Source organism: Hoplias malabaricus, chromosome 16 (assembly GCF_029633855.1).
Source record: "Hoplias malabaricus isolate fHopMal1 chromosome 16, fHopMal1.hap1, whole genome shotgun sequence".
Classification (NCBI taxonomy): Eukaryota; Metazoa; Chordata; class Actinopteri; order Characiformes; family Erythrinidae; genus Hoplias; species Hoplias malabaricus.
The window spans coordinates 406,151-430,633 of NC_089815.1; the positions used below are offsets into that span (position 1 = coordinate 406,151).

General features: G+C 47.3%; 1 protein-coding gene across 1 annotated transcript in view; it reads right to left on the reverse strand.

Moving 5' to 3' along the window:
• Window positions 1-23,771, reverse strand: part of lrrk1 (leucine-rich repeat kinase 1) — a 58,680-nt gene extending 34,909 nt beyond the window's left edge. The window contains exons 1-13 of the mRNA XM_066647955.1: window positions 23,711-23,771; window positions 23,465-23,594; window positions 23,249-23,361; window positions 21,130-21,344; window positions 18,054-18,218; window positions 15,177-15,349; window positions 14,833-14,953; window positions 14,321-14,480; window positions 13,560-13,836; window positions 9,972-10,143; window positions 8,194-8,363; window positions 5,902-6,041; window positions 3,405-3,663 (exon numbers count right to left, since the gene is read on the reverse strand). Of these exons, the coding sequence (XP_066504052.1) occupies window positions 3,405-3,663; window positions 5,902-6,041; window positions 8,194-8,363; window positions 9,972-10,143; window positions 13,560-13,836; window positions 14,321-14,480; window positions 14,833-14,953; window positions 15,177-15,349; window positions 18,054-18,218; window positions 21,130-21,344; window positions 23,249-23,361; window positions 23,465-23,594; window positions 23,711-23,771 (2,156 nt within the window). The remainder of the gene's footprint in view (window positions 1-3,404; window positions 3,664-5,901; window positions 6,042-8,193; window positions 8,364-9,971; window positions 10,144-13,559; window positions 13,837-14,320; window positions 14,481-14,832; window positions 14,954-15,176; window positions 15,350-18,053; window positions 18,219-21,129; window positions 21,345-23,248; window positions 23,362-23,464; window positions 23,595-23,710) is intronic.
• Window positions 23,772-24,483: the final 712 nt, after the last annotated feature.

Genomic DNA, 24,483 nt, shown 5'->3' on the forward strand with positions numbered 1-24,483 from the left:
CATTTGATTTCTATCAAAGGAAATACACCTCTCAATTTTTGTCAATTTTTAGTCTGTCCTTCACTTTGTCTGAAAATTTCATGATGAATGAACCAATAGAAATAATCCAAAAATAATTGGAATATTATGTTTCATTTTGAATTCTTATAAAACACAAACATCTTTTTCCACCTACTGTTAAGTTCCTATTTCCATTCATTCATTGTCTGTAACCCTTATCCAGCTCAGGGTCACGGTGGGTCCAGAGCCTACCTGGAATCACTAGGTGCAAGGCGGGAATACACCCTGGAGGGGGCGCCAGTCCTTCACAGGGCGACACACACTCACACACTCACACCTACGGACACTTTTGAGTCTCCTATCCACGTACCCACGCAGGCACAGAGAGAACACACCACACTCCTCACAGACAGTCACCCGGAGGAAACCCACACAGACACAGAGAGAACAGACCTCACTCCTCACAGTCAGTCACCTGGAGGAAACCCACGCAGACACAGAGAGAACACACCACACTCCTCACAGACAGTCACCCGGAGGAAACCCACGCAGACACAGAGAGAACACACCACACTCCTCACAGACAGTCACCCGGAGGAAACCCACGCAGACACAGGGAGAACACACCACACTCCTCACAGACAGTCACCCGGAGGAAACCCACGCAGACACAGAGAGAACACACCACACTCCTCACAGACAGTCACCCGGAGGAAACCCACGCAGACACAGAGAGAACACACCACACTCCTCACAGACAGTTTCCTGGAGTGGGGCTTGAACCCACAACCTCCAGAACCCTGGAGCAATGTGACTGTGACACTACCTGCTGCTCCACGGTGCCGCCCTAGTTACTATTTGGGAGATACTTATTTTTCTTTAGACAGTGATGGTTCTACATAGGGTTTTTTCAGTTTGATAAAATCACAATTATCACGGTCAGACCGTAAAGACTCGACTGACTGCAGATGGGGTTAATGAAGTCTACGGTTATCACGGTCAGACTGTAAAGACTGTACACACACTTCAGATTCATACTGCATTAACACGAGTGTACAGATGTTATTGTTTAGAATACAGCTCCTACAAAATTAAAATTACTCAAAGAATTTTACAGATCATAGAAAACCACACAAATTCATCCTTATTAAAACTACAAATACTGCAGCATCACCGCGCTGTGACGAGGGCAAATATCCTTCCACACAGAAGAGGAAAACTCTCACCCCTGCTTTCCCTTTGAACTAAACCCTGGCACCCTGCCAACTCAAACTATGTCCACTTTAGCAGCTGCTCTGCAAACCATTTCCATTAGCGCTCCACCATGGAGAGCAGAGCTAAGGAAATGTCCTTCAGAGCCGCTTTAATCGGACATGTGCTTTCAGGGGGGCTACATCCCCTTTACCCTTCTGAAGCCTTAATGGCATAGATGCACTGGGTCCACCGCCCCACTCCTCAGAGGACGCCTCTCTCGGGCCATGGTGTGCTGTAACAGGACGTGGTCATGTCTGTGTTATTGGAGTCCGCCAGCGAGACGACTGTACTGTTTGTGTCATTGCATAAATATTTGGAGCGATTGTTTCGGACCCGCGTTTTACTGTAAATACGACTGACGCAAACTCCCCCTGACGCATCATCGCTGCGGAGGAACCTGAAGCTGTAAGGGTTTATCTGCACCGCAACACTGTGCCGACAGCTGCGTGGATCTCAGAGGAATGCGACATACACAGTTTAACAAGGGCGTGACATAAAGCCGTAAATTTGCCTCCTCGGTGAGTGAAATCATTTCCACATGAGCTCCAACCTGTGGTGTTTCTGCGGCAACGCTGGGAAAACTACACGCTCACATCCTTCATTTCAGGACACTACTAACACTGGGTAAGGGAGCGTCCACAAACATTTGTCCAAATAAAAATGAACAGAGAGGAGATGTTTCTAACGGTGATGATCCTGCCATCAGTTCATTATAATATTCACAGTAATAACAGAATAAATAGAACATGTAAATATTATCCATTGTATAATTCAAGTACATCAGCAGCAGGGCGCTTATGTAACACACATGAAATGATAAACTGTGATATACACTAGACTTGTAAAAGTTGAACAGGGTCCATATGAAGTGAAGGGTTTATCTGCATCTGCTCTGCTATGGTCCACTGTCTCTGAAAAACTGCATCAGCGCTTTGAAAAGGAAATGCACTGCAGGGACACGATTAAAACAATGCGTGGATGGATCCATCAAGGGTTAAACAGGTCTGATTTTCTGAACAATAACGGGATAAACATGACTTTCCCTAGGATTTAACAGAAAACACATTTCATAAATACAGTCTGTGTGGATATGAGCTGATACACACACACACACACACACACACACACACACACACACACACACACACACACACACACACACACACTCTTCACGCAACTATAACTGTGCCCTTTGTGTGCAAGGAAGGTCATCTGATCTCATCAAAGAATTGCTTCCTTGCAAATACTTTGTGTGCATGTTTTAGTTTGTGTGTGTGTGTGTGTGTGTGAGGTTTAGGTTTCATTCACTCAAGATCTTTGCATTGTTCTATATTTTACACATCTATCTTTATGTCATTTCTTTTTTCACCCTTTTTCACCGTCTCTGACTCATGCTTTTCAGGTTCCTCTGACGTTCCAGGACCTTCTCCAGCTCGGTTCCTCATTCTGGACACATCTAATACACTGCACTTCATTTATTTCGTAAGCTATTTACAAGCGGTTAAGAGCTGCACGGTTGCTCAGGGCGAGCTGAACGCACGTTCCATATTCACACGGGACCAGTCTGTTTTAGCTGAAAATATTGATCCCGATGTTTTTGAACAGAAGAGCAGTGTACATTTCCTGACACCACAGCCCACGTCTCCAGCTGGGAGCCTCCTGAGATCGCTGCACTTTTCCTACATACATAATTTCCTGTGTGAGAAGCAGAGCTGAGAGGGGAGAGCTGTGTTTACGACAGCTGCAGTGCACAAGCCTTCCCTCGGCCCCGGTCCAACAGGCCTGACTCAGACGGATTACTTCACGTGGGATTAGACTCAGAATCAGGCGAGCGCGGCGAGAACACGGCGTAATTTAATCTACAGGTTTATAGCCGATGACGGCTTGTCTTTTCAGTGTCAGAAGCTACATACGGAAATGTATCTGACGTTACTCGGGGCACCAAACACGTCTCAATCGACCTGATCAACTTTACATTTAATCTCTGTGTTCTCTGTAATGCATTAAAACACAGATATAAACATGTTTACAGAAATGTATCTGCTCTTTCCAAACAGTGCATCCACTCCTGGCCACTCCTGACTGAGAGGGTTAAGCTTTTCCACTCTTGCACTTTCCCCTTGCTTTATCGCTCTCCTGCAGAGTCTTACCGTGAGGGGAAGTCAGTCATGAAAAGCTCAGGCACCAGCTCCTGCAGGGCCATGGGCTCTTTGGGGTGATTGGGGCAGGTGATGTGCTCTTTTTCAGCCGCAGCCAGCACACAGTCCTCCATGTTGAAGTAGTGGATGGAGGTCTGGTTGGAGCTGGTGGAGGGGAGGGGGTCTGTGTGTCTGGACACCGCACTGCAGTAAGGACAGGGGGCGTACTGCTCTATCAGCATAGATCCGTCGCTCTCGCTGGCCGTCAGTGCTGTGGAAACACGGGCGGGACACTTCAGAGAAAAGCTCTTTACACACACAGTGAAAAACGAAGTAGAGAAACACAAAATCTATGTCATATTTATATTTTAACGACATATAAAGGCTCACGCTGTAATATCTCTAGTGCAGGACTCTTGTGGCTTCTAGGCCTTGATAAAAAACTCATGCTTCTTGAATTGAAACCCAGCTAATCATATTTTCCTTGTTTGATTTTGGTTGGAAGAAAGAATGCGATTCATTTCTTCCAATGTCCCAATGGAACATGCTGCAGTCAGTATTGCTTTTCTACAGTGTCTCATTGGGTAGGTCTTCAGGAGCTAGACAGAGGGCCTTACACTTTCTATGACCCACCAACATAATGAAAAAATGACAGAGGATATAAACAATGACTCTCTGATCAGCAATGAGCATCGGAAAACAATAAGAGCCTTAAGAAGGGGAAACAGAAGGTCTCTTTTTTCATTTTTCTCCATTTTTGTTTTGCTTGATTTAATAATTTCTCTGCTCTGCTCAGGCTGGGTTAACTGTTTAACATTGCCATTACTCACATGACTGCGGGGCTGTGACTGGAGATGCCTGGTTAGGAAATCAGACCTCTTCATTTCACCCAACTGAGTGGGATCTCACAGTTTGTGTGTTGGTAGGCACTGCAGATGCTCAGATGTTTGAAAAAGGGCATTTTTCATAATAGGACGGCACGGTGGCGCAGCAGGTTGTGTGTCGCATTCACACAGCTCCCGGAGGTTGTGGGTTCGATTCCCGCTCCGGGTGACTGTCTGTGAGGAGTGTGGTGTGTTCTCCCTGTGTCTGTGTAGGTTTCCTCCGGGTGACTGTCTGTGAGGAGTGTGGTGTGTTCTCCCTGTGTCTGCGTGGGTTTCCTCCGGGTGACTGTCTGTGAGGAGTGTGGTGTGTTCTCCCTGTGTCTGCGTGGGTTTCCTCCGGGTGACTGTCTGTGAGGAGTGTGGTGTGTTCTCCCTGTGTCTGTGTAGGTTTCCTCCGGGTGACTGTCTGTGAGGAGTGTGGTGTGTTCTCTCTGTGTCTTTGTGGGTTTCCTCCGGGTGACTGTCTGTGAGGAGTGTGGTGTGTTCTCTCTGTGTCTGCGTGGGTTTCCTCCGGGTGACTGTCTGTGAGGAGTGTGGTGTGTTCTCTCTGTGTCTGCGTGGGTTTCCTCCGGGTGACTGTCTGTGAGGAGTGTGGTGTGTTCTCTCTGTGTCTGCGTGGGTTTCCTCCGGGTGTTCCGGTTTCCTCCTACGCTCCAAAAACACACGTTGGTAGGTGGATTGGAGACTCAAAAGTGTCCGTAGGTGTGAGTGTGTGAGTGAATGTGTGAGTGTGTCTGTGTTGCCCTGTGAAGGACTGGCGCCCCCTCCAGGGTGTATTCCTGCCTTGTACCCAATGATTCCAGGTAGACTCTGGACCCACCGCGACCCTGAACTGGATAAGGGTTACAGATAATGAGTGAATGAATGAATTTTTCATAATATTTTCCTATGTTTATTTAGTTAGTTTTCCGATTGACATTAGATTTTTCGTAAGGCTGCAGTTTGTAAAAGCGGGTGTAGAAATAAATAAATAAATATATATAAAAAAACAATAGCACGCATATTAACTTTGACACCTCCTGAAAACATCCACATGAGCACAATCTAAACCCCTCTGAACGGGTCTGCGAGTCGCCCCGTGTGTTTATTTGTTTTTCCACACGCTTGACAGGAGCGGGCTGTCACTAGGAGGAAAATGGAGCAGAATGAAAGGCTGATTCTTAAGCCGTCGCAGGCTGAGCAGGTGTGCTGAGGCATGCAGGCTGAAAGACTGGCTTCATGCTCTCAAACACACAGGCGGCCGGGCTGGATACACTCGCAGTGACTCATCCCCCACCGCCTTGGAAGCGTATTATACACCACTGCATTACTTTAAAAAGGTGATAGATGCTGCAGGTGGAGAGATGCGCATCGCTCTGGAGCTGAGAACCACTTTGCATGTGAAGTGAAAGAGAGGTTAGAGACTGCAGCAGCTGGAGACTGGAAACATTTACACTCTGTAATATTTATAAAGATCAGTGTTCGCCCGTGAAGGTCAGGAATGGTTCTGTAAAACGCTCCTGCCTCATGGTTGATCAGATTAATAAGGAAAGGAAGTAGATTAAAGATGTATATAAACTGTCTGTGCATTTAAAACACATGATTTGGAAGTGGGGTCTTTGAAGAGTAAAATACATGTGTCACACCTGGAAACCACTGCTCTATGAGGGCGTTGACGTGGTCGGTGATGAAGGCCATGGCTGAGAAGTCTCTCGTTGCCGACTGAGAGATGATCTTAATGCCACCACTCTTCTTTTTCTTCCAGTTCAGATCTGATGACTCCACGCTGCCAGAGAGTGTAATACAGCACCATAATAAACACAACAGGCCTAAAGTACAGGACCAGCAAAATACACATTTATAAGGTGCAACACCCATTGTCTTTGGGGACTGTGATTAAGGTTAAGGAAACCTAGATTACATTAAACATGTGTGTAGCATTCTGATATTATATGTACACCTGATTAATTCAGACATTTAAATAATTACATACAGTGCTGCGTAAAAGTCAGAGACCACCCTTCAGCTCTTCTATTTCTTATAAAAATGGGCTTTTCCATGATTTCTCTATAGATTTTAATACATTAAATAGTGCAGAACTTAGAAACTCAATCCCTGGGTCATATACAAATGTGTGTCTTGTTTCTGAATTAACACAAATCTCTTCTGAGGAAGCATAACTGGATCTTAATGGAAACTATCCATCCATTCATTATCTGTAACCCTTATCCAGTTCAGGGTCGCGGTGGGTCCAGAGCCTACCTGGAATCATTGGGCGCAAGGCGGGAATACACCCTGGAGGGGGCACCAGTCCTTCACAGGGCAACACACACACGGACACTTTTTGAGTCGCCAATCCACCTACCAACATGTGTTTTTGGACTGTGGGTGGAAACCGGAGCACCATTATTTTGTTGTTGTATTTGTGACCCTCACAGTTCAGTGACTCCTGTACGCTCCAGTGTTAAAGATGGGATATTTGTTTCTGATGTCGCTGGGAGCTAGTTACTCTCTCGTTTTCTGAGCACTGTTTATATTTGGTGTGCGATTGTGCTTAGGGTTAGGGTCGTCTTAATTAAAGTCAAAGAAAAATACGTCCAAGCCACAGACGCTGGGTTTTTCTTTGGTACGAGCGGCTCGAGTGGCTCGGGCGGACTCTGTGTTTAGGTTCTCCCCCATGTTGCTTCCGTGTGGCGGAATCACTTGACTACAGCACGGTAGCGTGGTTTTAAAGGGACAGTACATGAACACACAGTGGGGTCATAACAGAATATTAAAAAAACGTATATAATTGATACAAGATTATGTCGATTAGAAGTTCTGAGCGTCATTTTCGATTAGTTTCCTAACATCACGTCCCAGAGTGTATGCTCACACACAAAGACATGGATCTGCAGCGCGAGGCTCAGTGGAAGTTAGTGAGGTTTTGTGGGTTTGGATTTCTGCCTCGTGTTTGAGGAATGTGACGTCCGGGCATGGCCCTGAGGGGCTGCTTTTATAACCCCCTTGTTTTCTCTCGTCCCAATCACATTCCCGTGTGACGCTGAACGTCTGTACCCTCCTTATTTGTTCCTTAATTTTCAGCACGCAACAAAGGAGGCATTGTTTAATGGGAACAATAGTCCAACAACATTCATTTCTTTTAAAGCTAATATTCCATCGGGAGAGGTATTTGAAATAATTCTTCAGTGCCTCGCTGGGTTTTCAACAAAAACTAAAACGAGGCGCCAAGAAGCTTCTAGGTTTTATGGGTCGTAGTTTTTGTTGAGAATTTATACACACACTTCATTAGAAAACCCTCTCTCAACGTGTGGAAGGACAAGGCAAAGGTGTCTATTCAGAACCACACGTGGGAACTTGCCAATGCCGTTGTACATTAAATGGATGCTTAATTAATTATGTATGTATGTATGTATCTTTACACTTATATAGCGCCTTTCTAGACACCCAAGGACGCTTTACAACCCACACTGCTCAGAACACTCAATCCACACACACACTGGTGAGAAGCGGCAGCCAAACGCGCACAGCGTACTCTCGACCAGGAACGACCGTCCACCTGGAGGACTGCATCGGGCACTAGGGTTTCACCCAGGACAGAGCGCCAATCCATATCTGGGCTCACACTCATTCACTCACACATACACACTCATTCACTCACACACCAGGGCAGTTATTAGACAGAAGCCAATTCACCTACACTCCATGTTTTTGGACTGTGGGAGGAAACCGGAGTCCCCGGAGGAAACCTACGCAGACACGGGGAGAACATGGAAACTCCACCCAGATGGGACTTGAACCCAAGATCCCAGCGCTGGGAGGCGAACGTGCTATGTAATCAGGCAATTATATTTAAATACATAACCGATTAAAACTGAACGTACAGCAAAACAACAGCATCTCTAGAGTCATATTAACAACTGAAGAACAGATCTAACCTCAGATAGCCCCCGTCAAATGTGACCAGAAGCCCCTCCTTCCAGTAGATGGTCTGGCTCCGGCGGACACGGAAGGTGCTGCAGCGGTTCCTCGGCTGACTCCCAGCAAAGCTGTAAATCACTGTGCTCCTGTTCCGGGGGCTTCTTGAACCTCGCTTAGTCTCGAACGCCTAATCCACAGCAGGGAGAAGAAATAACACAGACACAGAACCTGAAGAAGTCCTGCTAAAATCACTAATCAGCACTTCACAAACATGAGAATAATCAACAAGGGTCTTGTAAAGTTTATTTATTTGATATTTGTTTAAAAAACATTTAGAGGGATGCAGCGAGTAATGTTTGTTTATTGGATGTTGGTAAATGATGCCATTAGAGGGCAGCAGTGAGTAAAATTTGTTTATTGGAGTTAACTTTAGTGAGTAAAGTTATCATGTGGGAGAAAATAACTAAAGACATATATGAAGTAAGATTAACTTTGGTGTGCACTTTAATAAAACATGCATTCATCCATCTGTCTGTAACCCTTTTCCAGTTCAGGGTCGCGGCGGGTCTGGAACCTACCCGGAATCACTGAGTGCAAGGCAGGAATACACTCTGGAGGGGGCACCAGTCCTTCACAGGATGACACACACTCACACATTCACTCACACACTCACACCTACGGACACTTTTGAGTCTCCAATCCACCTACCAACGTGTGTTTTTGGAGCGTGGGAGGAAACCGGGGCACCCAGAGGAAACCCACGCAGACACAGGGAGAACACACCACACTCCTCACAGACAGTCACCTGGAGGAAACCCACGCAGACACAGAGAGAACACACCACACTCCTCACAGACAGTCACCCGGAGGAAACCCACACAGACACAGGGAGAACACACCACACTCCTCACAGACAGTCACCCGGAGGAAACCCACGCAGACACAGGGAGAACACACCACACTCCTCACAGACAGTCACCCAGAGGAAACCCATGCAGACACAGAGAGAACACACCACACTCCTCATAGACAGTCACCCGGAGGAAACCCACGCAGACACAGGGAGAACACACCACACTCCTCACAGACAGTCACCCGGAGGAAACCCACGCAGACACAGGGAGAACACACCACACTCCTCACAGACTGTCACCCGGAGGAAACCCACGCAGACACAGGGAGAACACACCACACTCCTCACAGACAGTCACCCAGAGGAAACCCATGCAGACACAGAGAGAACACACCACACTCCTCACAGACAGTCACCTGGAGCGGGACTTGAACCCACAACCTCCAGGACCCTGTGACAAAAACACTAATAACTGTCCTAGCTATTGTTCACTACTTGTGTGTTTATCTTTGACACAAGAACAGTAATCCAGGAATGTTCCGGAGTTTCCCTGCAGGAGCTGTATGTGTGAACGCAACCATCCTTAACTTTACCCAGACTTCACCCTGCTTACGCCCTAGTGAACGCTCCAAGTAAAGTCCAGAGTTGAAAGCGGGAGAATGGAGCGGGAAATGTTTCGGAGTTTCTCCGGAATGATCTCCACAGGCTCCTTCCTCACACCTAAAGCATGTGTTTCATTTCCCACCGCAAGAGCACCGCTGACGCACAAAATCTCCCACTGTGGGCTTCATGTTTCTGGACAAGAACTCTGGGGTTTCTCTAGAAATTCTCCGGAGTTCATGTGTGAAAGAATCCAGAGAGAGAGAGAGATGTTTGGCAGATGTCACACGTGTGTGAGGGCAGTATATGACTCTCTCTCTGCGTGTGTGTGTGTGTGTGTACCTGCAGGTCCATCTGGTTGAGGCTGATCAGCATGCGGGCGATGAAGCGTTCCCAGAAGCCCGCTGGCACAAAACTCATCTTAAAATGCCTCTGGATGCTGTTGCTGCTCTGCTGGCGGAAGCCGTGGATATCCATGGCAGGTTTTGGAGGCAACAGGTGCGGCAAGAGATAACTGTAGAAAGGAAAGATGACAAACACATTGATGAAGAAATTAGAAACAGGAACCCCATGGGACACAAATCCACGCTGTAATGGTCTTCTAAAGAGTGATGAGGCTGTTGTTAGTTCAGGACATTAACCCCCAGTCAATAAAGCAGTTTAATCACTAACTTTAATGTACTTCAGTAAAACGAGACTTCAGTAAATGAAAACTAAACTGAATCAAATTTTTCAAACTAAAGTTTCAATAAAGTGGTAAAAAACTGCCATATGCAATTTATACTAGGCATCGCCAAATGGATGAGCCTCAGTCTGGAGTGAGATTTGATTGTATATGGATCCATGAACAATAGTTTATGAATTAATGAAAATAAATAATGTTTTCAGACGGTCGCAGCAATAGGAAACACAGCTGATCCATTTGATTGAACTAATGATATAATTAATCTGATCAGAGTGATTGTTTACCCTGTGCAGCCAGTTGGCTAAAGAGAGCGAGAGCGATGTGAGAGTGAGGACACTGAGGACAGTGAGGAGAGCGAGGACATTGAAGACACTGAGGACACTGAGGATAGTGAGGACACTGAAGACACTGAGGACACTGAAGACAGCGAGGACACTGAGGATAGTGAGGACAGCGAGGACAGTGAAGACAGCGAGGACAGTGAAGACCACTGAGAACAGTGAGGAGAGTGAGGAAACTGAGGACAGTGAGGAGAGTGAGGACACTGAGGACAGTGAGGAGTGAGGAGAGTGAGGACACTGAAGACAGTGAGGAGAGCGAGGACACTGATGACAGTGAGGACAGCAAGGACAGTGAAGACAGTGAGGACACTGAAGACAGTGAGGACAGCGAGGACAGTGAAGACCACTGAGAACAGTGAGGAGAGTGAGGACAGTGAGGAAACTGAAGACAGTGAGGACAGTGAGAACAGTGAGGACACTGAGGAGTGAGGAGAGTGAGGACACTGAAGACAGTGAGAACAGTGAGGAGAGTGAGGAGAGCGAGGACACTGAAGACAGTGAGGACAGCAAGGACACTGAAGACAGTGAGGACAGTGAAAACAGTGAGGACAGTGAGGACACTGAAGACAGTGAGGACAGCGAGGACACTGAGGACAGTGAAAATAGTGAGGACACTGAAGACAGTGAGGACAGTGAAGACAGTGAGGACAGTGAGGACAACAAGGACAGCGAGGACAGTGAGGACACTGAGGACAACGAGGACAACGAGGACAACGAGGACAACGAGGACAACGAGGACACTGAAGACAGTGAGGAGTGAGGAGAGCGAGGACACTGAAGACAGTGAGGACAGTGAGGACACTGAGGACAGTGAAGACAGTGAAGACAGTGAGGACAGTGAAGACAGTGAGGACAGTGAGGACAACGAGGACACTGAGGACACTGAGGACAGTGAGGAGAGCGAGGACACTGAGGACAGTGAGGAGAGTGAAGACAGTGAAGGACACTGAGGACAGTGAAATCAGCGAGGACACTGAAGACAGTGAAAACAGTGAGGACAACGAGGACACTGAAGACAGTGAAAACAGTGAGGACAACGAGGACACTGAAGACACTGAGGACAACGAGGACACTGAGGACAGTGAGGACACTGAGGACAGTGAGGACAGCGAGGACACTGAGGACAGTGAGGACAGCGAGGACACTGAGGACAGTGAGGACAGTGAGGCTCACTCCGTAATAACGAAAGGTGCAGAAAATCTAACTAAGCAAATGTAAATGAGTAAAATATTCTTAACAAAGAACCAAGAAGTTGTTCAAGGTGCTTTTTGCACTTTTATTAAGAGGCTTATGTATTTCAATCAACAGATTTAGATTGTGTTAAAGTTCTTCTACTTTGAAAATTGGAGGTGTTGCACCAAACCGTAAGATGTAAGATGCTTATTTAAAATTTATGTTTGGACCTTTGCCAAGAGGAAATTTGGCATTTTTAAAATTTTGGAGGAATTTGATGTGTTCTCCCTGCGGATTTCCTCTGGGACTCAAAAGTGTCCGTAGGTGTGAGTATGTGAGTGTGTGTCGCCCTGTGAAGGACTGGTGCCCCCCGCGGCTGTGTTCCCACCTTGCCCCCAGTGATTCCGGGTAGGCTCTGGACCCACCGCGACCCTGAATGGGACAACGTGAGCTACCTGAAAACATCCAGAGTGACAGCAGTGCTGCCTATTCCTTCTTATCTCCCGACACGACTTACCCCAAAAAACAGGTTTGAGCTTTCTGGTAATAGTCTTTCTCTCTTACCAGAACTTAGTGATTATCAGATAAGGGCTAAGTTTCTTAAATATTTGAGATGGCTCATAAAACTCGTGACTTATCACACAACACTTTGGTCATGAGGAACTCAATGGAATGCCAAGGTCACTGGAAATGAACTGAACTAAAGCAGCTACATTTACACCATTGTTCTATCTTGGCCTTCGCTGATTAAATGGAAAGTACATCAAACCCAAACCATAGACTAACAGCATTTACATGTTCTCCTGGTTTATTTGATTAACTCCACTCTACATTTTAAACAGTCATGGAGCTGAAAATGGTTTACAGTGATCCCTCGATTTTCGCGGGAGATGCGTTCCAAGACCACTCGCCAAAAACGAATTTCCGCAAAATAGAAGAAAGATACTTTATGTATTTAACGAGTATTTGGACTTTTAAACCCCTCCCTGTTACGGTTAATAACCCACCCTTTACATAAAACAATCATTCTCTAATGTTTTTCAGCTGGAGCTACATGTGATATCCTCCCAGTTTCTTTAATAGAGTCATTCCTAAGCTGTGATTTATTCATTCATTCATGCATTCATTGTCTGTAACCGCTTATCCCATTCAGGGTTGCGGTGGGTCCAGAGCCTACCTGGAATCATTGGGAGCAAGGCGGGAATACACCCTGGAGGGGGCGCCAGTCCTTCACAGGGCAACACAGACACACACACATTCACTCACACACTCACACCTACGGACATTTTTTGAGTTGCCAATCCACCTACCAATGTGTGTTTTTGGACTGTGGGAGGAAACCGGAGCACCTGGAGGAAACCCACACAGACACAGAGAGAACACACCACGCTCCTCATAGACAGTCACCCGGAGCGGGAATCGAACCCACAACCTCCAGGCCCGTGGAGCTGTGTGACTGCGACACCTACCTGCTGCGCAGCTGTGATTTAGCATAAGTAAATTTCACTGGGATGTGGACATGAACAATACATGTACTGTACGTAAGAAATACCTACAGGCCCAGTCTAATACATGTAAATAATATAAAAGCCCCTTGAAAAAACCAGCGAAGTAGCGAATCCGAGAATTATGAACCGCGAAGTAGCGAGGGATAACTGTATCAACTAAATCCGAATCAACTAGTTCATATTTAACCGGGTGATTTGATTTAGCTAAACTTCGGATGTCCACCTGTTGCTGGCCACAGGGAGAGCGATCTCGAACTTGGCGAGGAACTGGAAGTACTGTTCCTCCGTCTGCTCGGTGAAGCCAGTGCCGATGAGCAGCATGCGCAGGTCCTCCGCCCGGATAACGCCGTTCCGAGCCACGGAGCGTGAGCTCTTCAGGTGAATAATCCTCTCTAAACACTCCGACAGCCACACGGCGTCCAGGAAGTACAGCTTACACAGGCCATGGCTGGTGTCAGGGAAGTGAAGGATGGTGCCCGTCTCTATTAAAAAGCTGATTGCTGTAAACACAGATAAATACAAAGTACTGATAAATTCACAAAATGTCAGGACTGGAATTGGCAGATTGTAGTTCCGCACATGAACTTGTGAATCCTGTTAATATTCACGTTAACTGTAAAGCAGCTGAGAACCACACTGAAACATTGCTGTATTTGAATGATGCTGCTACATTTGAATCCAAATGTCAGCGCATAAATAAAGTGATGATTAGAGCTAGGAATTACCTTCAGGTAACGGACAGAAACTCAGGAAACACACATGACATTTTGATAATTTATGCTTTAAACCCAGAGGGATTCTCTGAGGACGTCAGTGTAAACTCTCAGCTGTTCATGAGAGTCATGTTTGGCTGTTTCTGATTAAACACAGACATGAGGGGCTTGTGGAAGTCATTTAATGTTTATGCGAACAACCAGAAACAAAAAGGACGTTTTTTAAACACCGTGCGGACGCCATGAATGTCTGTAATAAGCGTGTTGTTACCCGTCTGTAGATCCTCGTAGTCTTTGATATCGCTGCCTGGACTCTGTTCTATGATCTGCTCCAGCTCCAGGTCAGTTAGATACTGGACTTCATCCACTGCATCTCTCCTGTGACGCTCAGCTAGAACTGCCTCCTGCAGCATCAGGTAGCTCTTGGGGATCTATGATTTAATACGATTTGTGTATTTTTTTGTCATACAATAAACACGCAACTACAGCCTGTAAATGTAGAACTACAGAGTGCTCAGTGAAGCTAAATGTTCATGTTGAGATTCAGATACACACAATCTTTAATGTTTTAAATTACATCTGTACTTCAAGCTGCACTCACTGTGATCACAGACAGGTTTCTAGTCTCCACGTAAAAGCACTGACCACGGGATGGAGCAACCGCACAAGTCTGAAGTCCTCGTGGCAATATTTATGTCAATTTACGTATTCATTTATTGATAATTATATACTGGACAAAAAGGCAGTGCGTACAAAAACAAAACTCTTTAAAACACAACCCACCAGTCTTCCCACCAGTTTGTGGCAGCTGGCCGGATTACTGATGTCCTTCATGGAGCACACCACCTGATACAGCAGCCTCTTCAGGGTGTCCATTCCTTCCAGTGTCTTACAGGACACCTCGCTGTCAGACACACACACACACACACACACACACACACACACACACACACACACACACACACACACACACACACACACATAATCAAAATACATTCACAACTCTGTTGGGGTCAGGAGCTGGGAGCTGGATCTGAACACACTCCCATCACAAACACTGTATAAGGACAACACCCAGAAACAGTACACAGGTTAATACCAGGTGTAAACAGAAATTTGATACTGACTGCAAATGTTTCCAGGTGATATCCGGGTAGCCGCTGGCTCTGGAGCCTGAGGGAGTCCTGCAGAGCGCCAGGATAAACGCCCGAAGCGTGGCGATACGCTCTGTGCGGAACTTGGTGTCGATGAGGTCCAGGTGAGTGCCGACCACCACCACCGCAGAGTTAGGGGCACGAGCCTGTCACACATCACACACAAATTAGCCATAGTTTGGTAGAATCTTATACAGTCCCTATTCATACACGTGTGTTGTATTTAATATAGTTTTATAAACCAAAACAAGCACCATTGATTTCAAAATATTTAGCTTCTCATATACAGCGAAGCAGCAGGTAGGTGTCACAGTCACACAGCTCCAGGGTCCTGGAGGTTGTGGGTTCGAGTCCCGCTCCGGGTGACTGTCTGTGAGGAGTGTGGTGTGTTCTCCCTGTGTCTGCGTGGGTTTCCTCCGGGTGACTGTCTGTGAGGAGTGTGGTGTGTTCTCCCTGTGTCTGCGTGGGTTTCCTCCGGGTGACTGTCTGTGAGGAGTGTGGTGTGTTCTCTCTGTGTCTGCGTGGGTTTCCTCCGGGTGACTGTCTGTGAGGAGTGTGGTGTGTTCTCCCTGTGTCTGCGTGGGTTTCCTCCGGGTGACTGTCTGTGAGGAGTGTGGTGTGTTCTCCCTGTGTCTGCGTGGGTTTCCTCCGGGTGACTGTCTGTGAGGAGTGTGGTGTGTTCTCTCTGTGTCTGCGTGGGTTTCCTCCGGGTGACTGTCTGTGAGGAGTGTGGTGTGTTCTCCCTGTGTCTGCGTGGGTTTCCTCCGGGTGACTGTCTGTGAGGAGTGTGGTGTGTTCTCTCTGTGTCTGCGTGGGTTTCCTCCGGGTGACTGTCTGTGAGGAGTGTGGTGTGTTCTCCCTGTGTCTGCGTGGGTTTCCTCCGGGTGACTGTCTGTGAGGAGTGTGGTGTGTTCTCCCTGTGTCTGCGTGGGTTTCCTCCGGGTGACTGTCTGTGAGGAGTGTGGTGTGTTCTCCCTGTGTCTGCGTGGGTTTCCTCCGGGTGACTGTCTGTGAGGAGTGTGGTGTGTTCTCTCTGTGTCTGCGTGGGTTTCCTCCGGGTGACTGTCTGTGAGGAGTGTGGTGTGTTCTCCCTGTGTCTGCGTGGGTTTCCTCCGGGTGACTGTCTGTGAGGAGTGTGGTGTGTTCTCCCTGTGTCTGCGTGGGTTTCCTCCGGGTGACTGTCTGTGAGGAGTGTGGTGTGTTCTCCCTGTGTCTGCGTGGGTTTCCTCCAGGTGACTGTCTGTGAGGAGTGTGGTGTGTTCTCCCTGTGTCTGCGTGGGTTTCCTCCGGGTGACTGTCTGTGAGGAGTGTGGTGTGTTCTCTCTGTGTCTGCGTGGGTTTCCTCCGGGTGACTGTCTGTGAGGAGTGTGGTGTGTTCTCTCTGTGTCTGCGTGGGTTTCCTCCGGGTGACTGTCTGTGAGTAGTGTGGTGTGTTCTCCCTGTGTCTGCGTGGGTTTCCTCCGGGTGACTGTCTGTGAGGAGTGTGGTGTGTTCTCCCTGTGTCTGCGTGGGTTTCCTCCAGGTGACTGTCTGTGAGGAGTGTGGTGTGTTCTCCCTGTGTCTGCGTGGGTTTCCTCCGGGTGACTGTCTGTGAGGAGTGTGGTGTGTTCTCTCTGTGTCTGCGTGGGTTTCCTCCGGGTGACTGTCTGTGAGGAGTGTGGTGTGTTCTCTCTGTGTCTGCGTGGGTTTCCTCCGGGTGACTGTCTGTGAGGAGTGTGGTGTGTTCTCTCTGTGTCTGCGTGGGTTTCCTCCGGGTGACTGTCTGTGAGGAGTGTGGTGTGTTCTCTCTGTGTCTGCGTGGGTTTCCTCCGGGTGACTGTCTGTGAGGAGTGTGGTGTGTTCTCTCTGTGTCTGCGTGGGTTTCCTCCGGGTGACTGTCTGTGAGGAGTGTGGTGTGTTCTCTCTGTGTCTGCGTGGGTTTCCTCCGGGTGACTGTCTGTGAGGAGTGTGGTGTGTTCTCTCTGTGTCTGCGTGGGGTTCCTCCGGGTGACTGTCTGTGAGGAGTGTGGTGTGTTCTCTCTGTGTCTGCGTGGGTTTCCTCCGGGTGACTGTCTGTGAGGAGTGTGGTGTGTTCTCTCTGTGTCTGCGTGGGTTTCCTCCGGGTGACTGTCTGTGAGGAGTGTGGTGTGTTCTCCCTGTGTCTGCGTGGGTTTCCTCCGGGTGACTGTCTGTGAGGAGTGTGGTGTGTTCTCTCTGTGTCTGCGTGGGTTTCCTCCGGGTGACTGTCTGTGAGGAGTGTGGTGTGTTCTCCCTGTGTCTGCGTGGGTTTCCTCCGGGTGACTGTCTGTGAGGAGTGTGGTGTGTTCTCTCTGTGTCTGCGTGGGTTTCCTCCGGGTGACTGTCTGTGAGGAGTGTGGTGTGTTCTCTCTGTGTCTGCGTGGGTTTCCTCCGGGTGACTGTCTGTGAGGAGTATGGTGTGTTCTCCCTGTGTCTGCGTGGGTTTCCTCCGGGTGACTGTCTGTGAGGAGTGTGGTGTGTTCTCCCTGTGTCTGCGTGGGTTTCCTCCGGGTGCTATGGTTTCCTCCCACGGATGAATGAATGAATGAATCTATATACACTAATTAGCCATAACATTAAAACCAGCCTCCTTGTTTCTGTGCATTTCTACAATTAAAGAGTGTAGTCCATCTGTTGCTCTGCATACTTGGTTACCCTGTTCTTCAAAATTCAGGACCCAGAGGACCACCACTGAGCAGACATGATTTAAGTGGTGGATCATTCTCACCGCTGCAGAGACACTGACGTGGTGCTCCTGTATGGTCAGTGTGGCTGATAAAATGGACAGTGAATGTAGAGAAACAAAGACAAATTCAAACAGCAAAACAGAACATGCACAGAACGTCTTCTGACCTCTATGTTGAGCAGCCAGGACTGCAGACTGGCCACAGCTTCTTCTCCGAGAGCCAAGTTCCAGATGACCACATACAGAGCTTTATCCGTGAAAAAACACTGGTTCACTGTGGACATGCTGGCCGGACCACCGATGTCCCACACGTTGAAGGACACAGACTCCACCTGGACATAAAAGAACAAAACAAAAATGGGTCGGGGAACAGAAACACTGCCGTCCAATACCTCTGTAACCCTAAACTAATCTGCCAACACTGGTACAGGACCACATTAATGCTTTCATGGCTGAACACCATGACTGAAATGTTCTAACGTGAAATGTAATAAAGCCTTCCCAGGGTAACAGAGGCTGTTAATGCAAGGCAAGCGGGACCCTTCATGTCAGAAGAAATGTGGTCCACAAACATCTGCCGATAGATGGTAGCGCTAGAACAGTTTAATTTAAGGCTACTGCACATATTTATGAGACGTCTATATTTACAGGAGTCCTGCATTACAAACACAAAGGACATTCAGCAGCTGCTGCCAGTCTGAACTCAAAGACACGGCCCTTCTTTAAAGCCCCGCTGTGGCTCAGTTACAGTGTTATGTAATGTGGAAGCTGAGGAGAAGGACCAGGGACTCATTCCCCCACGGCATTTTGAGAAACACATGGGCACAATTTGCTGGGAAAATGGCAGACCTCCTTATTAAGGATCAGGAAATCTATTTCAGTGTAAGTGACAGTATTAAAACCAACACAATGTGTAAACAGTAGAGAAATGCAGCAGCAGGGTTAGTTACCACAGCTGTTTGGGCTGGACACACAGAATCGTCTCGGGGGTTTTAGATGTTTTGTGTGTGTGTGTGTGTGTGTGTGTGTGTGTGTGTGTGTGTAGGTGTATGTATGTGTGTGTGTGTGTGTCTGTGTGTGTGTGTGTGTGTAGGTGTATGTATGTGTGTGTGTGTGTGTCTGTGTGTATGTGTGTATGTGTGTGTGTGTGTGTGTATATGTGTGTGTGTGTGTATATGTGTGTGTGTGTATGTGTGTGTGTGTGTGTATATATGTGTATGTGTGTGTGTATGTGTGTGTGTGTGTGTGTATATGTGTGTGTGTGTGTATATGTGTGTGTGTGTATGTATGTGTATATATGTGTATGTATGTGTGTATGTGTGTGTGTGTGTGTGTGTATATGTGTGTGTGTGTATGTGTGTGTGTATGTGTGTATATGTGTATATGTGTGTGTGTATATGTGTGTATGTGTATGTGTGTATGTGTGTGTGTGTGTGTGTGTGTATGTATGTGTATGTGTATATGTGTGTGTATGTGTGTATATGTGTGTGTGTGTGTGTGTGTGTGTATATGTGTATGTGTGTGTGTATGTGTATATGTGTATAAAAGTGTGTGTGTGTTTGTGTGTGTGTGTGTGTGTGTGTGTGTGTGTGTGTGTGTTTGTTGCTAAGTTCAGAGCCCATTCCCCATACGTTTAATTTCAAAATGGAATGCAAAGGGATATAAAGTGTTTAAATCTTCCCAAAACCTCAGTTTAAAGAATAAAAGCTACCTAGGAATGGGACTCTAACGGAGCAAGACCCCAGCCAATCAGATTAAGAGTGGTCTAAACATTGTCCCTGCCACAAGGGGTAGATCCTGTTTAACGCCTCTGTCGTCTGAGGCTGAGTCTGTTCTCTGAGTGGCTGCGATGGCCCCGCCTCCTTCCCGTCATCACACAGCGGATGTGTGATGGACCTGGGCTGTTGCCGCCCTCCTCCAGAGCATTAAGCTGTCTGACAGAAGTGTAATATACATCTGTAAACAGTCCTTCAAGTCCTTCTTTTAGATCTGAACAATCTACAGGTGTTTTCTGTCCATCCTTCCACTGTGAGCAGTGAACACTGATGTGGAGCTAAAGAACCCTGAAAAAAAGGAAAACCCAGAGTCCAACTTTGAACATCGCAGAATTGGTTAGGGATTAACCAGAAAGTGCTACTGACTTCTGAGACCGAACACCGGAGACGTGGAAAAACAGAAAAAAAGAAGCTGGAATGAAAGTAAATATTTCTAAATGGTTCCTTACACTGATGAATAATGAGTAATTTGTACTGATGGCTATTTCAACTGGAAATAAACTAAATGGATGTCTGTCTGAGAGTTTATTGTAGCATTTTCTTTAGTGAGTGTGACTGTGACTCAGGGCTCACTGAGACGGGGGGAGCTGAGTGGACTCATTCTGGGAAACTAAAGGAGATGGCCGCCCAGGGACAGGACAGTGGCAAATATCACTGCTGTTCATAACCAGGTTCAAACAGTTTGATTTAGCAAGTGAGTATAAAGACTGGCAAATAAGTTATTTTTGTTGAGTCACTGTTTAAAAGCTCAGAGAGAGAAAGTAAATATGGAGTTTCTTAATGAAAGAGTGACTGGAGACTGGAGGACACTGTGCTACAGCAGAAAGGCTAAATATAAAAGTGTACAGATGTCCCCCAGTGAAATCAATTTCATTTCCACAACAGCAGCAAAAAACAAACAAAATTTGAATGAAGTTACGGGTCAATGTGGCATTAAAAAGCCTGAATACTGAATGCACCTGTTCCTTTAAATGATAATGAGCCGCTCGCTGTTCACCCCGACCCCGAGCGCACAGCAGTGAGGAGCGAGGAGCAGAAGCTCTGGTTTTTAGCCGTTTTCACTCTGTTCTCTTTCTTCTCCGTTTTTACTCAGTGCTCTTATTTCTCCGCGCTCGTTGTGTCTGTTTTGCTGAGTTTAACCTCGTCTTTGCGCTCTCACATAAACACGGGTCCAGCGCTGTGATTGGACAGACTCAGACGAAGGGGCGGGGCCATTCTGTTCACTTTACACTGAATGCGGCCCACAATCAGAATGGCCTCTTATAACCCATGTTTTCTGGGTTGTTGAGCTCCAGATTCACAAATTAATGTTAGGAATTAATGTGCAAATGCACTGAAAAAGTACTTTAAATGATATACCTCTTTAAAGATATATTTCTAAAAATTGCTTGAATATTATTATAATTATAATGTTACAATGTTAAACAATATTATAGACTCAGAGTAGATGTGTGAGGGAGGGTCTTACTCCGTTTTTGACCCCACTGGGGCGCTCCAGCTGCCAGGCGGATGTGCGTATGCTGCGATCAGAAGGTAGGAACGAGGAAGACTTCCCGCTCTGAAGCCCCTCCAGCAGTGCGCTCTTCCCCTGCCGCGGCGGCCCCACGACCATCAACTTCAGCAGTCTGCACGGCTCTGCATGCCTCAGCTCCGCACGCAGGTATGCCAACACTGAGGCAGGACCTGCACACACACACACACACACACAGACACACATTAATTTTGCCGTCTAAAAGTGTAAGTTTTATATTGATAATTTACAGAAATCAAAATAATGCATTATGGGTAACGCCACTTTCCCTACACACAGCAGACTAGGGTTCAGTTCCCCACTCCGGCAGGAGATTCCTGGGAATGCCTTCTATCACTGCAACACTGATTCTGCAATATACAGGGTGAATCAAAAGTCGCAGGACACCCTTTTACCTGAATACTCCAGCAAGTAATGGGTGAGGAGCCTTTTAGGCTGTGTCCGGAACATGGCAGCCATCTTTAAAGTCACCATATTTGATCAAGCGCAAACTTTTCCAATGAAAGGGTGGTGACGTAGCATATCACAGAAATAAAATGGTTAGGGTGACTTTTCACTCACTTTGTACATATTGGAAATCATTCATTCATTTATTGTTCAGGGTCGTGGTGGGTCCAGAGTCTACCCGGAATCACTGGGCGCAAGGCAGGAACACACCCTGGAGGGGGCGCCAGTCTTTCACAGGGCAACACACACTCACACATTCACTCACACCTACGGACACTTTTGAGTCTCCAATCCACCTACCAACGTGTGTTTTTGGACCGTGGGAGGAAACCGGAGCACCCGGAGGAAACCCACGCAGACACAGGGAGAACACACCACACTCCTCACAGACAGTCACCCGGAGGAAACCCACGCAGACACAGAGAGAACACACCACACTCCTCACAGACAGTCACCCGGAGGAAACCCACACAGACACAGAGAGAACACACCACACTCCTCACAGACAGTCACCTGGAGGAAACCTACACAGACACAGAGAGAACACACCACACTCCTCACAGACAGTCACCCGGAGGAAACCCACACAGACACAGAGAGAACACACCACACTCCTCACAGACAGTCACCCGGAGGAAACCCACACAGACACAGAGAAAACACACCACACTCCTCACAGACAGTCACCCGGAGGAAACCCACGCAGACACAGGGAGAACACACCACACTCCTCACAGACAGTCACCCGGAGGAAACCCACGCAGACACAGGGAGAACACACCACACTCCTCACAGACAGTCACCCGGAGGAAACCCACACAGACACAGGGAGAACACACCACACTCCTCACAGACAGTCACCCGGAGGCAGACTCCCACAACCTCCAGGTCCCTAGTGGTAATCAATACTCCGCTAAATTAAAGGAAAGGAGTTATCTATAAGTCGTTACAGACTATTTCCATTTCCCTTTCCAAAGACTACATCAGCAAATTTGAAGCATTAGAGCATTCCTTGTAAAAATCATTTGGATGGAAACGCAGCTTGGGTCTTGGCATAAACTGTCACCTACGGTGCTTAATGATAACTGGAATCTGTGGCCTTTATTCTGCACAGAGCCTTTACAGAGATGAGGGCACTGGCATTTTGAAATGTGAGAGCTCATCAGCTCCAGCTCCACATCGACACACTGTCACTGACCACACAGTCAGCCCTCCAGGGTGTGCTGAGAATAAGCTGATTCAACAGATGTAGGTCAGTAATTGTGTGTGTGTCTTTGGGTAAGTATTGTGAGTGTGTGTGTGTGTGTGTGTGTCGGGGGGGGGGGGGGGGGGGGGGGTGGGGGGGTGCGTGCATGTGTAAAGAAACAAACTTGACCCAAACCGTATGGGCCTGTTGCACACTGCCGTACCCCACAACAGATATTCACACTAATTCAACTTGGTGTCCAGCTCCAGCTGGATCTCTGCTTTAGGACTGACTCATAAAAGCATGCAGCGACCGAAAAATCAAGGGGAAAAATAACATAAGAATATTTCATGTTTATAAACGCTGCGTGAAACCAAATCTGAGCTAAAGTGAACGAATGGAGACGTAGCGGCCATGTCGTACCATCCTTGCGGACGTCTGCCGGGACATTGGTGATGTTCAGCTCCTCGATGTCCAGCTGCCAGAGGTTAGAGAGCTGTCCGAGTTCAGCTGGAAGCTCCTGGATGCCAGGATTACTGCAGAAAACAAGAGGAAAAGGCTTAAATATAATCACACAGCCTGGTCTCTACCCCCGTAAAACAACATCTCCCACAATTCCATGCTGAAACCATCACTCACTTGGACAGATAAAGCTCAGAGAGGTTTTTGAGGGCGCACACGGACGAAGGAACACACTCCAGCTGGTTGTCGTTCAGGAAGAGCACTTCCAGAGAATCCCGCAGGATTTCGGGAAACTGGACAGGACACGCTGCCAGAGGAGCACAAGGGAGTTAGAACCACACACTCTGCATCTGCAAAAATACACTGATCAGAGACCGTAGAAGGATAGAAGGGCACGGCGGAGACTGAGGTGGATGAAGCTACCATCAGCGTCTGAAGAGATGGCGATGGAAAATTCGGTGTCAAAGGCTGCTGCTAATTCCATAATTTCAAGCAAATGCGGCTTAGTTTAATTAGAGATACTGGGAGTCTAAAACAGGTCAAATCACATGTCTGATTACCACAGCCCACAGTGACTCACGGCCATCATCCTAAAGCTGCATCCTAAATTGCATACTTGTTTTCTAAATAGTGTGCCAGAATAGTAAGCCAGAAAGATTAAGGTGTCTGAGAGAATATTATATATCGAGCAGTTGAGAAAGTGGTGCCAAGTGCTCAGCTACATCTGGAAAAAACATGGTCACAATGTGCACACACCACCACCCCCTCTTTGTCCCACCGCCACAGGACGGTCACACGACGTAAAGGGCAGCTGGCAGTAGCACGTTCTGCGTGGAACACGGGAGATGAGCATTTTCTAGAGATGTCACTGAAGATTGATGGCAAGAAATGATACAAAATGGCACTGGCCAAATGGAGAGACAGCTAGAAAGAGAACCAGTGACAGAGAGAGAGAGAGAGAGAGAGAGAGAGAGGGGGGGGGGGGGGGGTTGGAGCAAAAGAGTTAGAAAAAGAACTAAACAGACACAAAGAGGCAGAGAGCTACAGAGAGAGAAAGAGAAAGAATAAGTGAGAGAGGAGAGCGAGAGAGACAACTAGACAGAGAATGAGTGACAGAATAGAGAGAAAGAACTAGAGGGGGTGGAGTGAGAGAGAACTACAAAGAGGGAGAGAAAGAGATGTAGCGAGACAAAGAA